Source organism: Solanum tuberosum, unplaced genomic scaffold (assembly GCF_000226075.1).
Source record: "Solanum tuberosum cultivar DM 1-3 516 R44 unplaced genomic scaffold, SolTub_3.0 scf00514, whole genome shotgun sequence".
NCBI classification, from domain to species: domain Eukaryota; kingdom Viridiplantae; phylum Streptophyta; class Magnoliopsida; order Solanales; family Solanaceae; genus Solanum; species Solanum tuberosum.
Genome location: NW_006239454.1, coordinates 121,340 through 142,842, shown reverse-complemented (window position 1 = coordinate 142,842; position 21,503 = coordinate 121,340). Strand labels below are relative to the sequence as shown.

The 21,503-nt window shown below is 34.0% G+C and overlaps 2 protein-coding genes and 1 pseudogene across 2 annotated transcripts; 2 read left to right on the top strand and 1 right to left on the bottom strand.

Moving 5' to 3' along the window:
* Positions 1 to 3,260: 3,260 nt before the first annotated feature.
* Positions 3,261 to 11,372, top strand: SXD1 (tocopherol cyclase). Its single transcript, NM_001287998.1, is given in 10 exon segments — positions 3,261 to 3,603; positions 4,436 to 4,680; positions 6,373 to 6,452; positions 7,354 to 7,430; positions 8,497 to 8,666; positions 9,396 to 9,493; positions 9,960 to 10,067; positions 10,269 to 10,385; positions 10,599 to 10,748; positions 11,031 to 11,372. Coding segments are annotated over 10 exon segments (1,506 nt in total). The 5' UTR covers positions 3,261 to 3,322; the 3' UTR covers positions 11,211 to 11,372.
* Positions 11,373 to 11,847: 475 nt separating this feature from the next.
* LOC102583511 (phospholipase D Z-like) lies at positions 11,848 to 19,609 on the bottom strand. Its single transcript, XM_006365109.2, has 7 exons — positions 19,379 to 19,609; positions 18,171 to 18,375; positions 16,536 to 16,737; positions 16,119 to 16,312; positions 15,437 to 15,590; positions 14,777 to 14,941; positions 11,848 to 12,402 (listed from the first exon to the last, which is right to left on the bottom strand). The coding sequence occupies exons 1-7, from the start codon at positions 19,518 to 19,520 to the stop codon at positions 11,941 to 11,943; spliced, it is 1,524 nt and encodes a 507-aa protein (XP_006365171.1). The 5' UTR covers positions 19,521 to 19,609; the 3' UTR covers positions 11,848 to 11,940.
* A 1,139-nt stretch (positions 19,610 to 20,748) lies between these two features.
* Positions 20,749 to 21,362, top strand: LOC107058513 (3'-N-debenzoyl-2'-deoxytaxol N-benzoyltransferase-like; annotated as a pseudogene).
* Positions 21,363 to 21,503: the final 141 nt, after the last annotated feature.

The following is a 21,503-nucleotide window of genomic DNA, read 5'->3' as shown; positions in this document are numbered from 1 at the left end:
GTCCTTTAAACATAGAATTTGACATATATATACAATGTAATTTTCTAACGAATGGTGTCCAGTTAGACACCCTGAGTAGCTATGCCCCTAGTTATAATGATGATGATGATCGTGACGGAGATGAAAAGACAAGGAGAAAGAGAAAAAAAAAATCTTCATTTCGGAAAAAGACATATTTTGCCTTTATTAACACTTAATAATAGAGAAAATCCAAATTAATAACAATTTATAGACACTGTCACCCTCATTTAGAAGATGTGAAATACGAAATGTATCTAAATGGCACAATGAGACTTGAGAGTCGTGTTAGATTTGTTCAAATGAAAAAAAGATGAAGTTTAAAATATTTAAATAAAATATCTAACCTAATTCGTTTATATATTCTACCTATGAAATTTGATTTTTTTTAATTTTAAAAAATGTAGCCCACCCATAGAGGATAGGGCTATAATATTTAATTTACACTTAGTTTCACGTGGTCTTAACTAATAGTAGTTTCATTTTTTGTTGGAAAGCTAAAATATGCGAGCTAAAATATCAAGTCTTTATTTTTTAGGCTCTTATATTTTATTTTTATTCGAAATTATTATCTTTTATCCTATAAATCGAATGATTTCTTAAAAAAAATGTTCTTTGATTTTTTCTTTTAGGGGTAAAGTCAATTCAAATTTAGTACATAATTTTTAAAAATTTGTGTTCTTAAATGTCATAATATTGATGTGGTTTTTAATTTATAAATTTTTTTCATTAATAATAAAATAAAAAGTGTTAAATTTGATTGTTTACAATTTAAGAATGTGTCATTTTTTTTAACGAACTAAAATAAAAAAATATAATATCTATACATATAAATTATATTTTTTAAAAAATAATATCTAATTGAAATACCTCAATAGTGCAGTAGGTGAAGGAGGTTTCCAACTCATGCAAGACAGCAAGAGTAAGCATAGAAATGTCTCAATTTATTTTTTTTAATAATAGAAACACTAATATTTTTCTTCCACTGTTTTAGACATAAAAATACTTTATTATATAAAGTATAAACCAATTTAGGTTATAACTAATTAAATAATCATGAATAATTTTTAATAAATAATTAATTAATCATCTGATAAAAATATAATAGTACTTGATTAATATGTTAAATACTAAAAGGGAATTTAAACTATTAATATGAGTATATAACTTAAATTTTATGATCTTAAAACTAATAAAATTGGCATAGTCAAATAACAAGTGATTTCAAGAGGATACATTTTTCACATTTCATGTAGAGCTGGTTGCAAACTGTACATTCGAATTCGATTTAGTGCAAATAAAAAATAGATGACTTATCCTCCATCTTCAATGTTAAAATTATGAATTTGAGTTACTATTTAAATTTAATAAAATTAAAAATCAGCAAGTCAATTTCCGTTTAAATCTTAAGATTATAGGTTCGAATCACTATTTGATTTCAATTTAGTAAAATAGACCAGCTACCTCTCACTTCAATTTTAAGTTTGACGCTTAACCATTAAAAAAAGAAGAAACTATTTCACTTTATTTAAAACTTTTAAGTTGGAGTCCATATTATGTTTGACCGTAGTATTTAGATTTCTTTTTAAGAGTTTGGATGTATTTTTTCAATAAAATGATTTAAGATTTCTTTCAATTTTTTAAAATCTAGCAAAATAACTCAACTTAACTTTTTTAATTCTACTATAATACAAAAAGTAAATAACATTACTATTGAACATAGAAAGAAATCACATGGAGCTAAGTTTTCGTCTCCCATAACATCGCCAATAAACTATGATTTTCGCTATTGAAACAAGCTTGGAACAAAATTTTCATCAAGATACAAAGTCTAAGAAGTAAAATCATTTGTTAATAAATCTATTCATTAATACATAAATTAAATAACACTAATAAATAACTATTCTTTAATAAAATTCTCCAACATTGAGTAAATAATTTTTCTCGTCGAGTATACATTTTTCGATCAATTATTCTTTAATTTAATTGGTGGAAAAAATAAATAGGGTATTTTTTATAAAAATAAAAAGTTAAAATAATATTTTAAAATAAAATAATAGTAAAAAGTAAAAATGCCTTTTTTACATTTGATATTTTTATGACCAAACAAAAAATTTGAAATAAAATAAATAATATATAAAAATAAAGCAAATAATATGAAAATTATTATTTAGATTCAGTTAGTAAAAATAAAAAATTGATAAGTCATCTTCCATCTCCAACTTTTCTAGGTTCGAGTCGCTTCTCGAAAGTGTAAAAATAAGAGGGAAAATGATCAAAAATATACTTAAACTATGTAAAAGGAACAAAAACGTCTTCTGTTTATAGTTTGGTTCAAAAATGTCCTTACAGTCAATACTTTGGCTCAAAAATGCTTGCAATCAATATTTTGATCCAAAAATGCCCCTATAGTTACAAAATGGGTCAAAAATGCCCCTTTTCGAATATATATATATATATATTTTTACTTTTTAAACACATCTTCATCCTAGTTAAAATATTATTAAAGAACATTATTCTTGTTTTCTTTCTTCTAAAATCACTTTAACAAATAAAAATGTAGGAATTGTTTTTTTCTTCTTAATCTCATTTTATCAATTAAAATAGAATAACTTCATGTATCTTTTCGACAGATAATATATGTCACATATATAAGATCATAGTATATCTATCATTAATTTATATTTATATAACGATAAAAAAATAATGATAATAAAAACAAGAAATATTTTCATTTTTTATTTTTTTCTGAATTGAAGTAAGATAAACATTTGCTAATTAAAAAAAACATTATTAGAAAAAGAATGTGTTGAAAAGAAAATAATAATATATTTATTTGAAAAATGAGCATTTTGACTCATTAAATAACAATAAGGGCCTTTTTGGACCAAAGTATTAACGGCAGTTTTGTTCATTTCACATAGTTTAAGGGCATTTTTAAACCAAAATATTACGGAAAGGACATTTTTGAGTCAAATTATAAAGGGATGACATTTTTATTCATTTCAATTAATTAAATTAGTCTAAGTTCAAAATAGATATTTAATTTTTTTTCTATTTTTGTACTTTCCTTTAGTGAAAAGGAATGTGTCCTTAAATGTTTATAATTTATATTGCAAAATTAAACTAGTTATAAAATTATAGTTATGATATTAGAAAAAGAGTGTAATTAAAATTATGTGTTAAAATATTTTTGTTTGCGTATATAACAGGGGGAGTATTATACTGTGGCAGAGGCAGACAGTTGCCGCTCTGATTTCACCTCAAAAACTCTACAAATCCCACCTTTGATCCAAAATCAACCATGGAGAGCTTTTATAGTGTTTCCGCCATTTCTCCAATTTCGAAAAATGTTGGATTTTCTAGGATTAGGACCGAATTTGCAACTTCAATTGCAAATGGGGAACTTTTTTTGAATAATTATTCATCTACTATCCTGAAGGTGCAGTCTCAAAAATCAAGACATGCATTTGTAGTCAAAGCTGATTCATCTGTTGACACCACAAAGAAGGAAAACAGGGAGCCTGTGAAACCGCTTTACTCTTCTACGCCTTCTAATCGTCCTCTTCGAACTCCTCATAGCGGGTAAGAAAACTTCTAATCCATTTCCTTTAATTGATGATTTAGTTGAATGGAATTCAAATGTAACAGTAATTTTCTCAGAAAAAGATTTGATTTTTAAGAACCCGTCGAATTTGTGTGCTTGGTTTTTAATTGAAAAGTGAGGGAGGAAGTTGTTGGGAAGAATTGAAAATATGGGTATGTCAAGGAACTGTTATCTTTTAGGTAAATAAATGGTTTCTTGCTTATTTTCTTGTGTTCTGTATGTTACAAAAAATATCATTTCATTTGTATATAATCAAGACTAATAATCTGAGAGGTGGGATTGGGTGGTGGGGGTGGTGTCTAGGGGGTAAGGTGAAGATGTGGTGTGTTGGAGTATAGGGAGGAAGCAATCAATGTAGAATGTCACTTGTAGAATTTATTTTTCCTACTTCCATTAAGGAAGTAATTTTCCTTATTTTTAAGGAACTTATTATTATGAGAGGTGGGGATGGTGTCTACGGGGGTGGGGTGAAGATGAGATGTGTTGGAGTATAGGGAGGAAACATCAATGTAGAATGTCACTGGTAGAATTTGTTTTTTCTTACTGCCATTAAGAAAGTAATTTTCCTCATTTTTAAGGAACTATATTTTCTAAAAGAAAATATTTACCAAATATTTTGACCAACTGAACATAGAAAAATTGGAAAACATTTTCCATTTCCTCCATACCGAACACACCCCATGCAGTATCTGTTGAAAAATTGGAGAGGTGAAGTGATTTGGAGTTAGAATTTTCTTTTTGTTATCTAGAATGCAATGTAGAAGCCGAAGGAATCCATTTGTGATAGCTTACTTTATTTTGATACCTTAGGTATCATTTTGATGGAAGTACCAGGAAATTCTTTGAAGGTTGGTTCTTTAAGGTATCAATTCCAGAGTGCAGACAGAGTTTCTGCTTCATGTATTCTGTAGAGAGTCCTTCATTTACCAAGAAATTAAGCAGCTTTGAGGAGCTGCAATATGGTCCTCGGTTTACTGGTGTGGGAGCTCAAATTCTTGGTGCAGATGACAAGTACATTTGTCAATATAGTGAAGAGTCTTCAAACTTCTGGGGAAGTATGTTTTTTTCCTTTTCTATTGAATCTTGTTATTTTGATCTAGCAATGTCTATCTTTGTTAGTCGTATTAAAGCCCGTCTATTGAAGTAGATGATTGAGCTCTTTGCATGCTTAGTTGTGATTCTCTAAGTGAAAGCTATTCCTATCCTTTTTAGGAGAAGGTTTTTGTTTTCCTTTTTGAATTGCCTCTAAAGTTATTCAGAGCCTTGTCATTTAAATCAGCCATATAAGGAGTTTTCTCCTCGTGACCACCTCCAGAGTATTGCTAAGACCATGATGATGCAAACTCCAATGACTTTCTTTACTCATGAATGCTCTCACTTATTCTCTTCTTGTCAATCATTTTAAGAAGAGGATTACTTTTCAACATAGCATACATGTTTTTTTTTTATATCGACCAAGAATCATGACTTGTCAGTGTTAGACTAGTATCTTTTCCACGTATGTTAACAGTGTTGTCAAAGACGCACTTAATGGGAACTTCAATCAAGGCTCTAAGGCATACTTTTCACTGCCAATGAGTGCAGTTATAAAAATGTGACACTAAACAATTTCACTCTTATCATATATATATATATATTTATTTATTATTTATTTTTTATTTTTTTCTTCAATTTCCTTGTTGGTATATGTCACTCCCCAAAGAGAGCTTTGCCTTAACATACTTTGAATCGAGATCAAATAACTTGAGGTAGATAGTCAATTTATTCTTTCTTCTCCTCTCGATATACTATACTACTTCAAAAAGAACTTTTTCCTTCCCTTAGCGTGAGCAAATAGTTGCAGAATCATTTTCCTACTATATCTTAAGAAGAAGATGCGTTGGCTGAAATTCTCATATATATATATAACTAGAAGTGGGCGGTGAGAATTTAACTAGATATAGGATATTTTTTCCACCACAATTGATCATGATCTTTACTAGCTTTACAAAATCAATGATCTGCAAAATAAATGTTCCATCATTTGTAATAAATAGGTGTACATCCTTCTTGTACTTTCCCTCCACTTCCACGTGGAAGTGGAGGTGAAAACCTCTACTCTATTTTATTTCATTCCGTAGATATTCGGGTATTGCATAGGTTCGTGGTAAAATACATATAACCTTTTTGAATGTATCACATTTAATGAAAAAATATTTTGAATAAAGCTTACCTCATATAGCAATAATTTTTGACATAACTAGACTTACTATCTCTGATAAAATACTAATAAATAATAAAACTCCTATAAAATAAACACATACACAATTATATCATAACTAAAGAATCTTCCATAAATATTTGAGGCATCTTAAGAAGAAACTAAAAATATATTTTAAAATTTTAATGTAAAACCGATGTTCTCGAATACGAACATGATTTCAATAAAACTCGCAAATTTAGGCTTGCAAGCCTTCTATACCAGAAAAAGGACAACCGTAAACACCTGAGGTGTCAGTGTCACAATTGTTTGTTTTTCATGCATACGATCATTAATCTTGGACTGGTCATACATATTTGTAGCCTTTTTCCATTTGCGCCTTTTTTCATTAAAGCCGAACGTTATTTGCGCTTTGCACTTAAATCCCCAAAGGACCTTAGAGCCTTTTGCATTTTTCGCTTGCGATAACACTCCGTATGTAGCAATTTATTCTGTCCATTTAAAATTTTTCCTAGTGTACTAACAAATACCAATATCTCATGATCAGGTAGGCATGAACTGATGCTTGGTAACACCTTTGTTGCCCAAAATAGTGCTAAACCCCCAAATAAGGAAGTTCGCCCTCAGGTCTGTACTTTTCATTGTCTGTCCTCTGTTAAACTTTTATTCTTCATAAGTAATATATTTTTAGAGATCATTTTCATGACATTACAGTTTGGACATTGATACTGCATTTACCTGAGCTTACTTAAATAATCACATGATTGCATTAACCATTGAGTAATTTATTCAGCTAAACACCAATGATGTTGCACTTTTATATAATTGGCAAAGCGTTTGTAGGAGTTACTTGAAGCTAGCCTCTACAGTTCTATTTAATTTGAGTAAACTATTATTATAGATTTCTTCCCTACAAAACTTAAAGATCTTGACATGGTTGTGCTAATAGCTACTCCCTCGGTTTCAATTTGTTTGACCTACATTCCTTTTACTCCATTCCAAAAAGAATTACCCTTTCCCTTTTTAGCAACTATTTAATTCTAACTTTCCTCTTCACCCACCCAATCCCCCCAACCATTTGACTATCCCACCCTTGAACCCTTACTTCCCATTGCATCCCACTTCCATAGTGTTTTGCTATCACATATAAATGCTCTTAGGACAATATTTTCTTGCTTACTTACCGAACACTAGAAAATAAGTAAGAAACCCACTTAATTTCCCAAAAAGAACATTTTCCGTCATACCAAACTCACCCTAAATGAATAAAAACTTGAGGCATTCTTTTCAAGCATAGCTTGTAGAATAAACTACCCAAACAAGTAGCAATGCGCCAAACTCCCAAGGCATACGAAGTATTAACTTCAGCTATCATTGGTGAAATATCTAGAAGAATCATTTGGTTATTCATGACTGGTGACATTTCCTATAAGAACAAATATGGGACATTAAGTATTTCTCAACTCTATCATTCACATCCCCAGTATGCCCTATGATTGACTGTTTGTCTTTCTAATGGCTTATACAGGAGTTCAATCACCGCGTCACAGAGGGTTTTCAAGTCACCCCACTTTGGCATCAAGGATCTATTCGAGATGACGGGAGGTAGTTATTTCATTGAGAACTTCTTGTATTGTTTCCAAAATGCATATTCACTTGAAACATAGTGTAGAAGAAATCAAGTTCAGCAGCAGTTTTTTGCTTCAAATTGTTGTGATGTTCTTAGAGTATTAGTATTTCTTCGTCCCATGATGGGTTCCCATCCTAGGGTACTTAAGTCAACATGATGTAATGAGTTTGATTTACTTTTTCTCCTTTTAGTTACCCTCGTTCGAGGAAGGGGGGAAAGGATATGGTGCTGGATTTAACAATCCCAGGGTCTGTATTTAACATTCAATCACAAGCATATCAAGGTTGTAACAAATACTGTAGCACAAAGCAAGGATCTTGTTTTACATCTGAATGGACCAGAATGGAATTCTCATTACAGTCGTCACCAGTGAACTTTAAGAAATGGAATTTACCCCACCTTTAGAGAACCAATCGTTTTATCTTATAGCTGCATCTCAATCAGTTCTCTTTTTAGGAAAAAAACACCAGAAAGGTGAAAAAGTTATGACTGTCTGTTGAAGTAAAACTTGAAAGTGAGTCTCTTATGTGATTTCTTCATCTCCAGGTAGAAGCAGAAAGAAACGGTATTAAAATGCATAATATCTGTCCCCACTCCTCTTGGTTCTTCTCTTCTGGTGCATGATTGCGGGATAGAGTTGGGAAATTGACTTGGTATAAAGTGTTTGGGGAAGGTTTTATTGCCTCTCTTCAATTGTATGCTACCATGGTATTAGCTAGGGTTGTTACTGTAAACAATTTCTATTGTCTCTCTTTTCAAGCAAATTTCTCTTTTTTAAGCGTTGACAAGTTTTCTGAACCTTGCTGATCTCCTTACCCATTCTTTAAGAACAGTCTCTGGTCCCTTCTCCCATATGTGATGCTGTCAACCAGTTCATGAATAATATTTGGTCCCTCTTATCTCGTAATCAGGGTTGATTGAGCCTCAGATACTTTATGCTCAAAGTTAGGGAAGAGAAAATTATATTTGTATTTTCCCCCCTATACGTTTATCATGTGAGAAACATAGGTGTTGATCAATTGGCATAACTTTACTTGACAGGACAGATTATACTGAAATTGTGAAAACTGCTAGCTGGGAGTATAGCACACGGCCCATTTATGGATGGGGCGATGTTAACTCAAAGCAGAAGTCCACGGCAGGATGGCCTGCTGCTTTTCCAGTATTTGAGCCACATTGGCAAGTTTGCATGGCAGCTGGACTTTCAACAGGTAATATCTAACTCTTTTCCCAGCTTTTCAGTTTTGGTTTGGTTTTTCGAGCACTTTTCTCTTCTCATATTTCATTCATGGAGTTCTCTGTTGTATGAGTTGGAAGCTCTTCATTAATCTAAACTCAATAGCTCTTTTAGTTTGATCTCTTCGCCCAGTTTGGAAATATATGATTCTATACACCACTTTACACCCTCCTTTAAGTCTTCCAATTTTTCAATTTTACCATGTTAACAGGTTTAATACCATAACTTGGATCTTTATGATCTTTTGATCTGGATTGTGATCTCGACAACCATGTGATAATATGCTATTATGTAATCTGATTGGTCATTTGACCATTTCCAGTGATAGATAAGCCTAATAGGTGTTTCTTAGTTATAGTGATATCTTTTTATTTTGCGATGAAAGAGATGATTCTTAACTATGCATGTTGAACAACATTACTAGCTGGCTGAAAATTACACTTTCTTTTGAAAAACATCTTAGACCCTAAGAGAGTCGCAGAACTTTAGGATTGGTACTTGGCCTGTATAAAATAAAGAAAATAGAAAAGATTGGTATGTTGTACTATTCCTTAGAAATCAGATTTGCATTTCATGTTCTTCAGTATTTGAGCTAAACTGCAGATATTCATCAGCTGAAAAGTTGAGTGCAATGTTTTATGTGTTTGATAAATCATAAAAAAGGAACAAAAAGGAGAACCTAATCATCAATTTCTTCTGCCAGGCTGGATAGAGTGGGATGGTCAGCGGTTTGAGTTTCAAAATGCCCCTTCTTACTCCGAAAAGAACTGGGGTGGTTCCTTCCCAAGAAAGTGGTTTTGGGTACCTCCTGCCTCCTTGACATCTCACTTTGCAGAATATTTTCAATTATTTGCAGCTCCTTATATGTATCCAACTTTGTCTTAGGATTGTCGACCATTATATATATCTTGTCTGCTGTCCTGCCTTTGGGAATTGGGATCACTAGTTTAGGGATCTGATATTTGCCGTTCAGGTTATAGTCTCCATGAGATTTCTGTGAGGCAAACTTCTGAAGAATGGAAGAATAAATGAACTATTTGCTATTCAATTAGCCAATGTGGAGACTTACCTATATTCTCCAGAAACTTCAGAAGGGAAAAAAAATAAAATAAGTCGGTGCGCATAACAGACAAATATGCTGGTGAAAGGAAGAAAAGAAAACAATCAGTAGTTTGTCAAACTGGTCATATATGACACGTTTAATGGCAAAAATACAAGAAGTCATTATTTTCCTTTCTCAATTTGCACCCGATCTTTTCAATTACAGGTCCAGTGCAGTGTATTTGAAGGTGCAATTGGAGATGTTGCTTTGACTGCTGGTGGTGGATTAAGGCGACTTCCGGGATTGAATGAGACTTTTGAAAGTGTTGCTCTGGTACTTATCTCTAGCTTAATTTTCTAGAATCTACTTTTCCCCCCTTCTTTCTTCGTTGGTTACCAGTTTTGTTGAACTTGATTTGAGCGCTCATGCATTCAAATGACGAAAGAGAGTGTTTTTGTACTGTATATTGAAGCTTCTACTTTACTGTGTTATTTTACTAGCTTTATTAATCCTTATGCTTAACAAATCTTGCAGATAGGAATTCACTATGGAGGTATCTTCTATGAATTTGTTCCATGGAATGCTAGTGTTAGTTGGGAAATCACTCCCTGGGGTAAATGGCATATATCTGCGGAGAATGAGACACATATGGTAAGTTTGCATTTCGAGAATATAACTCCTTCGTCAATGTCTTGCATTAATGCTGAAGCCAAGCTTAGCTTATTGGATAGCCTTTACCAGATGGAAATTAATGCCCTAATCAATTCCCAAAAACCCTGAATTTTGTTGATTAGCTGGAAGCTGATTTAGTCGCATTTGTGATTGATTCATTAGCTATCTAATTTGGATATCCAATTTGAACAGGTATTACTAGAAGCAACAACAGAAGATCCTGGAACCACATTGCGGGCTCCTACAGAAGAGATGGGACTCGCTCCTGCGTGTAGAGACACTTGTTTCGGTGAGCTAAGACTGCAGTTGTGGGAACGGAAGAGTAATGGGAGTAAAGGAGAGGTAAATATTTATTTTTGGGGCGTACTTATCATTTCTGGACGTTAAAGTGGAGATACATGTACTCATAAGGTGATGCAAGAATGTCACACTTGGAATTTGAACTCGGAGGACTTTTTAGGTGTCATTTGATTTTAGGAATAAGAAAACCTGATCTCCATATATAACTCTGTATCATACAAAGCTGCCTTATATTACTAACACCGGAATTTACAGTACTCCCTGTTTTATACTGCATTGCATCAATTGCTTCTTTTAGTTAATTGATACTATTGATGTTTGTAGGTTATTTTGGATGTTACAAGCAATATGGCAGGTCTAGAAGTTGGGGGAGGGCCATGGTTCAACACATGGAAGGGAAAAGCAGAGATGCCGGAAATTGTTACTCGAGCTATCAATGTTCCTGTGGATTTGGATGGCATATTCAGCTGTGTTCCTTCACTTCTCAAACCTCCTGGCCTTTGAGCAAAAGGCAAAAAGGGAGCAACTTTATGGCAAAACTAGTTATAGAATGAGAATCATTATACTTGATTACATTTTGTAAATAGCGTCATCTTGCCTATTGACTTGTCTCAGGTTGCACCTAACAGTATTTTTATGGAAAATCTTATTGCTAGTATAGCAGAATAAAACATAACCTTTTTTGGTTGGAGTAGAAAATTGTTTTGTTAATTCCCGTGAAGGAAAACCTAATAAGGGTCAACACGAGGATCTTATTTCGAAGCAAATCTCTAGAGTTTTCCCATATCTGAACGGGTCTGGCAAGAAATAAGATTTCATATTGAGCTTTAAACTTGTGCTATTGGGATGAGATGGCTCAATGAACCATAGAATTTTATTTTATTTCCTGAAGCACATGGGACATAAAGTGATTGCATATTTCAACATACTTACTAGTAATTCCACACGTGACATCTCATTTTGGTTGCATTTTTTAGATTAAAATTTGATTTTTGATGGAAGACAAATCTGGTAAGTTGCGTACTGCATTACATAACCAAATTTATTTGATGAACGAATTGTCAAAGGCATTGTGCAAGAAATGTCCACTGAAATGAATGATAAGGACCTAAACTCTAAAAGTAGCAGAATTCTACCAAGAAAAAGAGAAGTAAAAGCTTTAAGACCTTTAATCATTCTCTTATGTCTTTTGGGTTCTGAGAAGAACAGTGGGGCAATCTTGTTTTTTCCTTTTTCATCGGCTTGAACAAGCATGACCTTCATCCAAAGGTTCGACTGGCACTGCATATGGCGAAGTCCAGTCAGCATTGAAGATTTCTTGAAGTTGTGAAACAATGGCTGGTTGGTATGTCCCAAAGCTAACACCTGCTGTGGTATAAAAGTAGTCCCACACCAGGTTGCTGGTGCTTATGTGTGCACGCACATCACTAACTGCATATTTACCATGATTAACCCGCGTATAGCCAGGATACATATTCCCAGTGGCAGCACCATTAAGTGCTGCAGGTCCAGTTGAATTGTATCCTGGAACAATGTAATACTTGATCTCAACTTTACCAGAACAGTGGTTGTACTTTGAAGAAGAGCATAGGGTGTTGGAGTAAAGCAGGGACTTCAGATACTGATCTGTATTGTTTATAAAATGAGCCCACTTTGCGACCAGTATTTGAACCTTTGCGCCCTTGGAGAAGACAACCTGCATTAGGAAATAATAGAAAAAAATTAAAGTACACCTAATTTCACACGCGGGATGAGGGTAAAGCTTGAATCTATGAAAAGATCTCAAGGTTGCTCTAATCAAGGATAAACACATGCTATCCTGAGATATAGTGATTATTCTAGATCAGGGAATTGGTATTGCGTATATTTGACGTCATCTTTTATATATAGTAGTTTCACATGTAAATTTTATAGATCCGTTAAAACAATTATAATTCTACGAAAACATGCATGCAATGGGTAATCAATGCAACAATTACAAATAAATCTTTTAAAGTGCGACAAGAAACACCAAAAGAGGGTTGTATTTAAATGTTTAAAATTAATTCCTTTTAGGCAACCTACTATAAATTTTGAACTTTGGTCAGTAGTTAGAAAACTTCCAATAAAGTCATAAATTTATCTGCGGCAGGGTTTGAACCTATGGTGTATGCAGTATGCCTAACCAGCATATCACGTGTTGTGCTCTTACCACTTGACCAAAGTTTTGGGGGCCTCAATAATGGTATATTATTCTTTTCAAAAATAAAAAATAATGGTCTATATATTAACCTTTACCATTGTTGTAGACTGAAATGGGGCTACAGGATGCTTTTTACTATTGAAACCATTTAATGGACAGTAGTATATAAAGCAAGAAAGCTAGCTAATCTCCAGCTCATACCCAGTTTCTCCCATATCCTTCCACTATGTTGCAACAAAGGAACATAAACTATCTAGTTGAGTAAGCTGCAGTTTTAACAATTCCTATGTATACTTTTCCGCAGCTCCTTTCTAAACTATTCTTTTTTAAGAGACTCATGTTGAAGTAATTTGTCTTTTGCACATTACCGCTCCTTTTATTCGTTAAACACTCCTTGAGCATAAACAAGAACTTAAGTATTCTCAGAAGTCAAAAGCATATAAAAAAGACCATACTATGCATACCAATTACCACTACCTTTTTTAACAATCAAATAAAAAGAAGAAGAAGAAGACCATACTATGACAAGCAACATTCACTAAGAAACATGAGAAAATTGAGATCAGCTTCCACAAAATGAGTTTTTACATGGTTTATCATAATATTTGATTGCAAACTTGGCAATAATATATTTACTACCATACTTTAACCTGATATTGCACCATAAGTATTTTGTAAACCAAAATAGGTAAGGAGAAATTATGAACAAACTAGCAGATTTATGCAGTACAAAAAGGAAAAAGAATAATTAATAAGCAGAAACAATCCTGGAGAAATTCTACCAAGAATTTTCATAATGATGAAACAGCTACCATGACTGCCGCCTAACAGCATCCAAGCAACAATTCATGACAAAGCTGGAAACGGCAGAATGCAAAGAACTGGATTAGCCAAATAAGTTGGTGTACACCCCCTTGCCTAGTAGTAGGATCCGTCTTTTCCTAAGAATTGAGTGGAGGCATTTACTTCTTACTCTTTTGACAGAATTCTTTTTGTATTCAGCTTACCAATGTATAGTTTGTCAAGTGTTCTTCAACAAACCGGCAAACTCAAGCACAACTACCAATTCCAGTTATCCTGGCTCCTCAAGTTTGAGTTGGTTGATAGACGGAGTGATCGTCAAGGGCCTAGGTTAAATACCTAGGTCTGTACTTAGAACAATATATTTTTTCTCTTCTACCAAAGAATACATCATTTTGAGAAATTTCAAGTAGGCAACAGGATAGTTTTGGCATCAGATTCAGTTTAAACTAAATGAGCAGAGCCTCATCATATTAGGAGAACATATAGTTCATCAGTAAAAGAGGATGCTCTGTTTTATTAGATTCAAACAGCACACATTAGAGGAGTAACTTCTCAGTGGATATTGCTTTTAGGTTTCAAGGGAAAAAGTGCATCATTCATTTGAGCTGTATCGGCACTAGTACTAATCAGGTATCAAGAAATACCTAATTCTAAAGTTTCACCTAAATCCATTTTAAAACTACAGAGGAACCATGCTGTCAAATACACTAAGCAAACAGTATGAGAACTTCAATCAGAGGTCAAAACAGATACTCCCTATGTTTGAATATATGTGGCATAGCTTGAATCGTCATAGAGTTTAAGAAATAAATGAGGACTTTTGAAACTTGAGGTCTAAAACATGCATAGCATTTGTATGGCTATATAATCTTTGAAACCTGTGGCCTTAAACATGTCATACCATTGTGTGGTTGTAAAAGATTCTCAGTAAGGGTAAAATGAGAAGTTGTAAAGTTAATGTTCCTAAATTTAGAAGTGTCATTCTTTTTGGAACAAACTTAAAAGGAAAGCGAGTCACATAAAAGAATAATATGTCTATAGGCTGGATATAGAATAACATGCAAAAGATAGAAGCACAAGTTACCTCTGAAATAGCTGAAGAAAGTGATGGCCAATAAACTGTTTCTTTTGTGTATCCTGACTGACCAAGCCAATCCATGGTGTTAATTCTGACTGTTCCTCCTTTTCCTACTGATTTAATGGTGTCCACCCAAGCCTGTTCATCTGTTTGGTACTGACCAAACAAGAGCTGCAATATGGGACTGCCTAAGTATAATATTTACAAAGGACATGATTGTAATGATTAATTCTTTTTAGCAGTTAAGGCACATTTAGCAGTTGACTTGAGGATATCTAGATTAAGTGGAGATTATAGATTTTATTTAACAGTGTCCATGAAAGAGTAAAAAAAACTATTTATATGAGATCTAGATAAAAAAAAAGGGTAGTATTTAACTTCTGCTTCAGTCTAATGAAATTAGTGTATCCACATTTGCAGGCATTCCAAGAAAATCTAATTTGCTCAAGAATTTGGATCAGTCATTTCTGGACAGTTCGCTACATGATTAAAGGGTTATATAAACATGATGGGATGTATATACTCACTGACTTCCCAGAGTGTACATAGGAAAAGAAAAAAATATGAAAAGGAAAAATGAAAAACAAAACCCCAAGAGATAAATGTCATATGAGAACAGATGAAAACGAAGATAGTTGCTAGTAAAAGGTTGTAGTGACCACATACCTCTGGAGGAGCAAATGAAAGATAGTTGGGTTGAGGATCGGAAGATGAATCATTGACTCCAGGTGTTTCTATGGAAATGTGTGACATGTTTGGGTCTGACAATACAGGGTAGCCAGAGACATGAGCAATTTCCACGTATTTGGGAAGTGGTGATCTGTCGAGACACAACATAATGGCCTATTAATAACAGTAAGGCCTGGGGCAGGAAGTTTCCTACCAATTCATTTTCTTAGTAAGGAAATTTGATCACGTTAAAGTCAATCCTGAGCTTATTTTGCAAACTCGAACACCTGATGTTTCGAGTGCAATCCTATCTCTCTTCTGAATACATCAGCAAGGAGGGGTTTCAGCAGAGAGGTATGGGCAAAACTATAACAAGGTATTTAGCAGCTCCCCAAACAAATTTTTGCAGACTTCAGAATTTGGTTTGGTTATCTGTACTTTCATTGCATAAAGGCATCGATTTTTCAACCTGTAGAAGTAGGAATACCCCAAAGCATAGACCTTTGCACACCAATATGACTTCTATTTTTTCATTCTCCTTTGTTGCTTCTTTATGCAATTATTATGTGCAAGAAAATATAAAATAATTCCCCACTCTTATAAAGCTGCTGCAAGATGTGGAGAAATAAGGAAACAGCCAGTTACTTGGAAGAGTGTCTGCATCTTTATTTTCACATACCTGCACCTTTCTTTAGGATTTGTAAAATGGGACCAACATGGAACCTTGCGATTAATCTGCCATTGCTGATCCCAAACTGATCTTGTGTAAGCTGAAACATTAAGGTGGGAAAGTTTCCAAAGATTGTTATAGTAGATTTCAACCTTTTCTGCTATTTCTGAGCAACCAGTGAGATATATTCCCACTTCTTTCACCTGAATAAAATGGAGAACCAGGATAGTTTCATAAACCAAGAAGCAAAACAATAAATATGAACGCAATGTACTGGAATTCAGTTATGGCATATGCTGTCCACTTAGGAAGGGAAGATAAAATGTTGCAGAATCAAAAACTCTTTCTTTTGCTGTTCGCAAATATGCAAAAAGGTCAGTAGCACTGGGTGAAAATTATGCTTATTAATTTGGACCAAAGTTATACCTGAGTAAGAGATTTCCAGTCATTGTTTGCAGACCCAATATAAACATCTCTACTGTCTGAGATCCAAACTTTAGCATGAACTACACCTGATCCCCACCAGTCGCTAAGAAGCAATGTAACATTCTTTACATTTGGCCTCCCTGAAGCTAAGTTGGATGGTTCTTCCGTGTAATCGGGAGAAACTCCAGAATGCTGTAAAAGTCTGAACTATGATTAGTTCCAAGGGAACTGGAGAAATCACCATATGCACATACAAGCCAAGCAAACACCTCATGTGTTCCTTTGGTGGCTGAAGCATGCATAAAAGAAGTTAAAGCATATAAAGAACATAAATATTTCTATTTTTAGGTCAACTACGAATATTGAAAGCTAGAATAATCTTGACATCTACGTAAAGCCAAATAAGAGCTTCCTTAGAAAAAAATCTACAGCTGATGTTTCATTTTCAGCCTTCCCCTATACAATTTTGACTTTTTTTATAACCGAGAAATCCCGAGGGCCAGTTAGCGCACCATTCAAAACTCGGTGGATAATAGACCCACTCCTCTACCCTTTCCTACTTAAACACCCATCTTTGTTTGCAGATTGGTTCAAACTTGTGACGTGCGCCTAACCACACATCGCAAACTGCATCTTACCACTAGACCAATGCCCAGGGTGTTCTAGTGGTAAGATGCAGCTTGTGATGTGTAAAAGGGTAAAGAGATGCTCTTGCAACCCTATTTTTTATTTTTTTTTTGATAACCGAGAAATCCGTCTGTGACCCGCCCTTTGGACCAATCACAGCCTTCTAAACTCGGTGGATAATGGGCCCGCCCCTCTACCCTTCTCCACTTAAATACCAGGCTTTGCTTTGCATGGTGTGGGGCTTGAACCTGCGACCTAAGTCACAAATCCTCCACCTTTTGCCACTTGAGCTAGGCCTTGGGGGCTCTTGCAACCCTATTTTTGCTAGGATATAATGTCTTTCATCTCTTTCCCTACTTGACTCGTAAAGGAAAACACGAAAAGAGACCAGCCAATTACTCTGATTGACAGAATTAGAACTTTATTCATTCATGAAGACATACAAGTTGATCCAGGTAACCTGTGCCCAAGCCCGAAATGGAAAAACTTAGATATCTGATAGCCATTTATGTAATCTTTACGATCCAGCACTTACAGCAAGTTGTAACTCAGGGCAAGGTAGTAGATAAAAAAGTCTTGAGTTTATATTGGTGTTTTACAACCAAAGACCTAATCTTCACTCAACATGAAAGTTACTCAGCATTCTAAAGCACCAATTGAATTTAAATAGCACTGCATATGAGCATATCAGTTTAACCAAAGTTTAATAATGGATTATTTAAATGAAAGTGATGGGAACACTTTTGCAATCCTTCCGTTATTTTAAAAAATGACTCTTTTGTCATCTTGTGAGTATTTCACCTCTTTTTGGTTCTTTTTCTCGTTTTGTTTTGCATCTCTTTTTTCGGGGGAGCCAGATTTAGAGCAAAAAGGATGCAGCATAAAATCCTTTTTTCATGTTTATGAAAGTAATATTAATGATTTATGTTTAATGTATAGCAGCAAGAAGCAGATATTTGATAACAAATGACCTTGTTGTTTAGGCTTAAGCTATACCTACAGACTTACCTAATTGGAAGTTTGCGATTTGCAGCATTTTCTAATGCTTTGTAGACTTTCAACCCTTCGTTAGCACCAAATCTCTGTAACTCCTCTTTTGAATATCCATAATCCCCTGAACGAGGATCAGTGGGACGTGGTACTAATTGCCAATATTGTGCAATTATGTCCAAACTCTTTGAAGAGTTTCCAGCCAGCCACTGAAGAACATCCGCTGAAGTAATCATCAAAGCAAAATTAGGATACAAAATTACAAAGAAAAATCAACACAATTAACAAGCATATATCTGACTTTACAACAACAGCATGCCCAGTGAAATCCCACTAAGTGGGTTCTAGGGAGGGTTAGGGTGTGTGTAGACCTTATCACTGTCTTGTGGAGGTAGAGAGGTTGTTTCTGAAAGACCCTCAGCTCAAGTGCATCAAACTCAAGTAAAAGAAGAAGAAAGCATAAAAGCATATATCTGTCTTTCTGAGCTCTAATTAGAGGCTTTGAGTCAATGAACTATGAACAGAAATTCTCTCAGTATACAAGGTCTCGACTAACTATGACGTCCTGGAGGTCAACGAAAACTCAAGATTAAGACTTTCCAGCAACACATAAATGGAAGTTAACTGTGACATTGCTAGCAGATTCCAACAAAAGATGACTGCTCACTTTGCCACAGTCGAACAAAAATGAATATATGAAGCCATTCTCTCAAAAGATCACCACTATACAGATATTAAGACATGGACACTCCGCATTTTGCTTCTAACCTGACTAGTCATTGCCCAATGCAAGCTGCCCCCCACCCCCTCCTTTTATTTTCTTTCTTTTCATTTGGCATCATTTACCTATAGTCTGCTACTATCAAAACTCACATTCCAGTATGATTCAATCTTAAACAATGAACATCCAATATCAGATTAAAAATTCATTTCCCTTTATTCTAAACATAAAAAACAGAAGAAGATTTTGCAAAAAGTTGCCATTTTCAAATATCTGCACATAAATTAGGGATGAACCTTGGTTACTGATGGCTTCTTTCTGCTTTTAAAAAGAAAAAAAAACTATGAAGAATTAACTAAGAAAACACATAAATTAATTTGGCATCCAAGGGACGGCGCTCGGAGGTCTCACATTCAAATCTCAATGCTTCCAACTGCTCGAAATCTGGTACGGACACCACACCACACCACAATCATATAAAATAAAATTGGGTGAGTAAAGTTACCGGTGGAAAGTACTCCGGCAACAGGAGCAAGTTTGGGCATATCAGTGGGAATAGACTGAACCAACCAAGCTTTGCATTTGGAAGACCCATCAGCTCTTGTTGTTGCTGTGAGAAAAAGGAAGAAAATAGTGATTATGCACATGCTGCTTCTGCTTACCTCTCTCTATCTTTCTCTCGGTATAAAAGGCCTGCAATTTTCAAATCCCAATGATTTTTACCCTCACCGGCACATAACATGGCGCTAAAAATTAAAATTATAGTCCCCTTCCCATTTTGTGTGGAAGTGCTGTCATTAGGAGTCAAATTTTTACCTTCCATTTTTTAAAGTTGGGTTGAACTCTTTTAAAATAAGAAGAAAGGGAAAAATTTTAAAACAATAATATTTTAATTTTTAATGGGACTCCTTAGTTATAGTTTCACTATTTATTTAAAATGTCAATATTTTAGTTTGTTAAGGATTGAGTCATGTATTTATTTTATTTTGATTAATTTGAAAGAATACAAATAATTAATAACTGAATAGAGAAAATCATGGAACAAAAAATTTCAAAAAAGGTAAAAAAAATTTAAAATTTAACATCAGTTACGTTTTTGAAAGAGCATATGTTGCCATTTTTCTTTCTAGCGTTTTTTTCTTTGTTCTTAAGAATTTCATTTTTTTTTTGGAAACAGTAGTTTGTATTTTATATATTGAAATACAACATGATATTTGAAATAAAAACTAAGCTAGAAAATACTTTCTGCAAATTTAAAGTGAAATAATAATATAACAAAATTGGATATTGAAATATAAATACAATTTATTTTGAATAAACTTATTCTATGTATTATATATGTATTCATCGCAACTGTATTTTTCAATATCATTTCGATCTACAACTAATTTGTATTTATATTTTGGTATATACTACACAACTGCCTTTATTTTTGTACTTGAACTAGAATGCCAAAGAGTTGTATTCATAATAAATCAATACCAACATTTTTTGTATTTTAAATTAGTTATACATATCATTAGGTATTCAAATACATTTCGGATGAACACATATTCAAAGAAGTTCAAACATTTAAGGGAAAAGGGACGGATTTACCCCCGAACTTTAATAAATGGTACGTATATGCCCTCCGTTATACTTTGCGTCCACATAAGTCCTTGTCGTCCAATTATAGGTACACATATACCCCTCTCACTAACGGACCCCTAATTTCTTACATGTGTCTTAATCCTATTGAACTACCCGTTTGACCCTTTTTTTTAACCCATAACCAAACTATCCGCCTCATAACCCAATACACACCCAATTTACTCTAAAAGGAATCCTAATTAAAACACTCAAATTAACACACCAAAATTAATCCACCACACTTCTAAAATCTCAGATGATGAGACAGTGAAGTATGCCTATGTAACCAATATCAGAAGAAGAGTGAAGCCACTATTGCCAGCAGGTTACTGGGGCAATGGGTGTGTGCCAATATACGTTCAGCTCCTCGCAAAGGACCTCATCAATGAACTTATCTAGAAAGCAGTAGACGTGATAAAGAAGAGCAAGGACATCATCACATATGACTATGTTCGTTCGTTCATTGATTTCCAGGAGCTGCATTATGATGAAGGGATCACATCAAGGAATAGAGTGAGTGCATTTACAGATTGGAGGCATGTAGGCCACGAGACGGTTGATTTTGGATGGGGTGGCCCTGTGACTGTCTTTCCTCCGTCACTTGGTTGGGAGTGTTGAACCTTGTTTTTTCTTGCCTTATTCTTCTGCCACTTAAGGTAAGAAAGATGGTTTCAAAGTTTTGGTTTGTCTGCAACAAGAAGCCATGCCTGTTTTCATGGACGAGATGGAAAAGTTGGAGCATGGACTTGCTTGATTTTACTATATATGCAGCTCCTCTTATTTACTAATAATATCACTCGAGAGTCAAAACAAGAAATTCTTTTAACTGTGATTTATTTATATGTGTTTTAAGTATTAAATTATTAATTGGTGTGTTAATTTGGGTGTTTTAATAAGAATTCCTTTTAGAGGAAATTGGGTGGGTATTGGGTTATGGGGCAGATAGTTGGGTTATGGGTTAAAAAAAGGATCAAACGGGTAGTTCAATAGGATTAAGACAC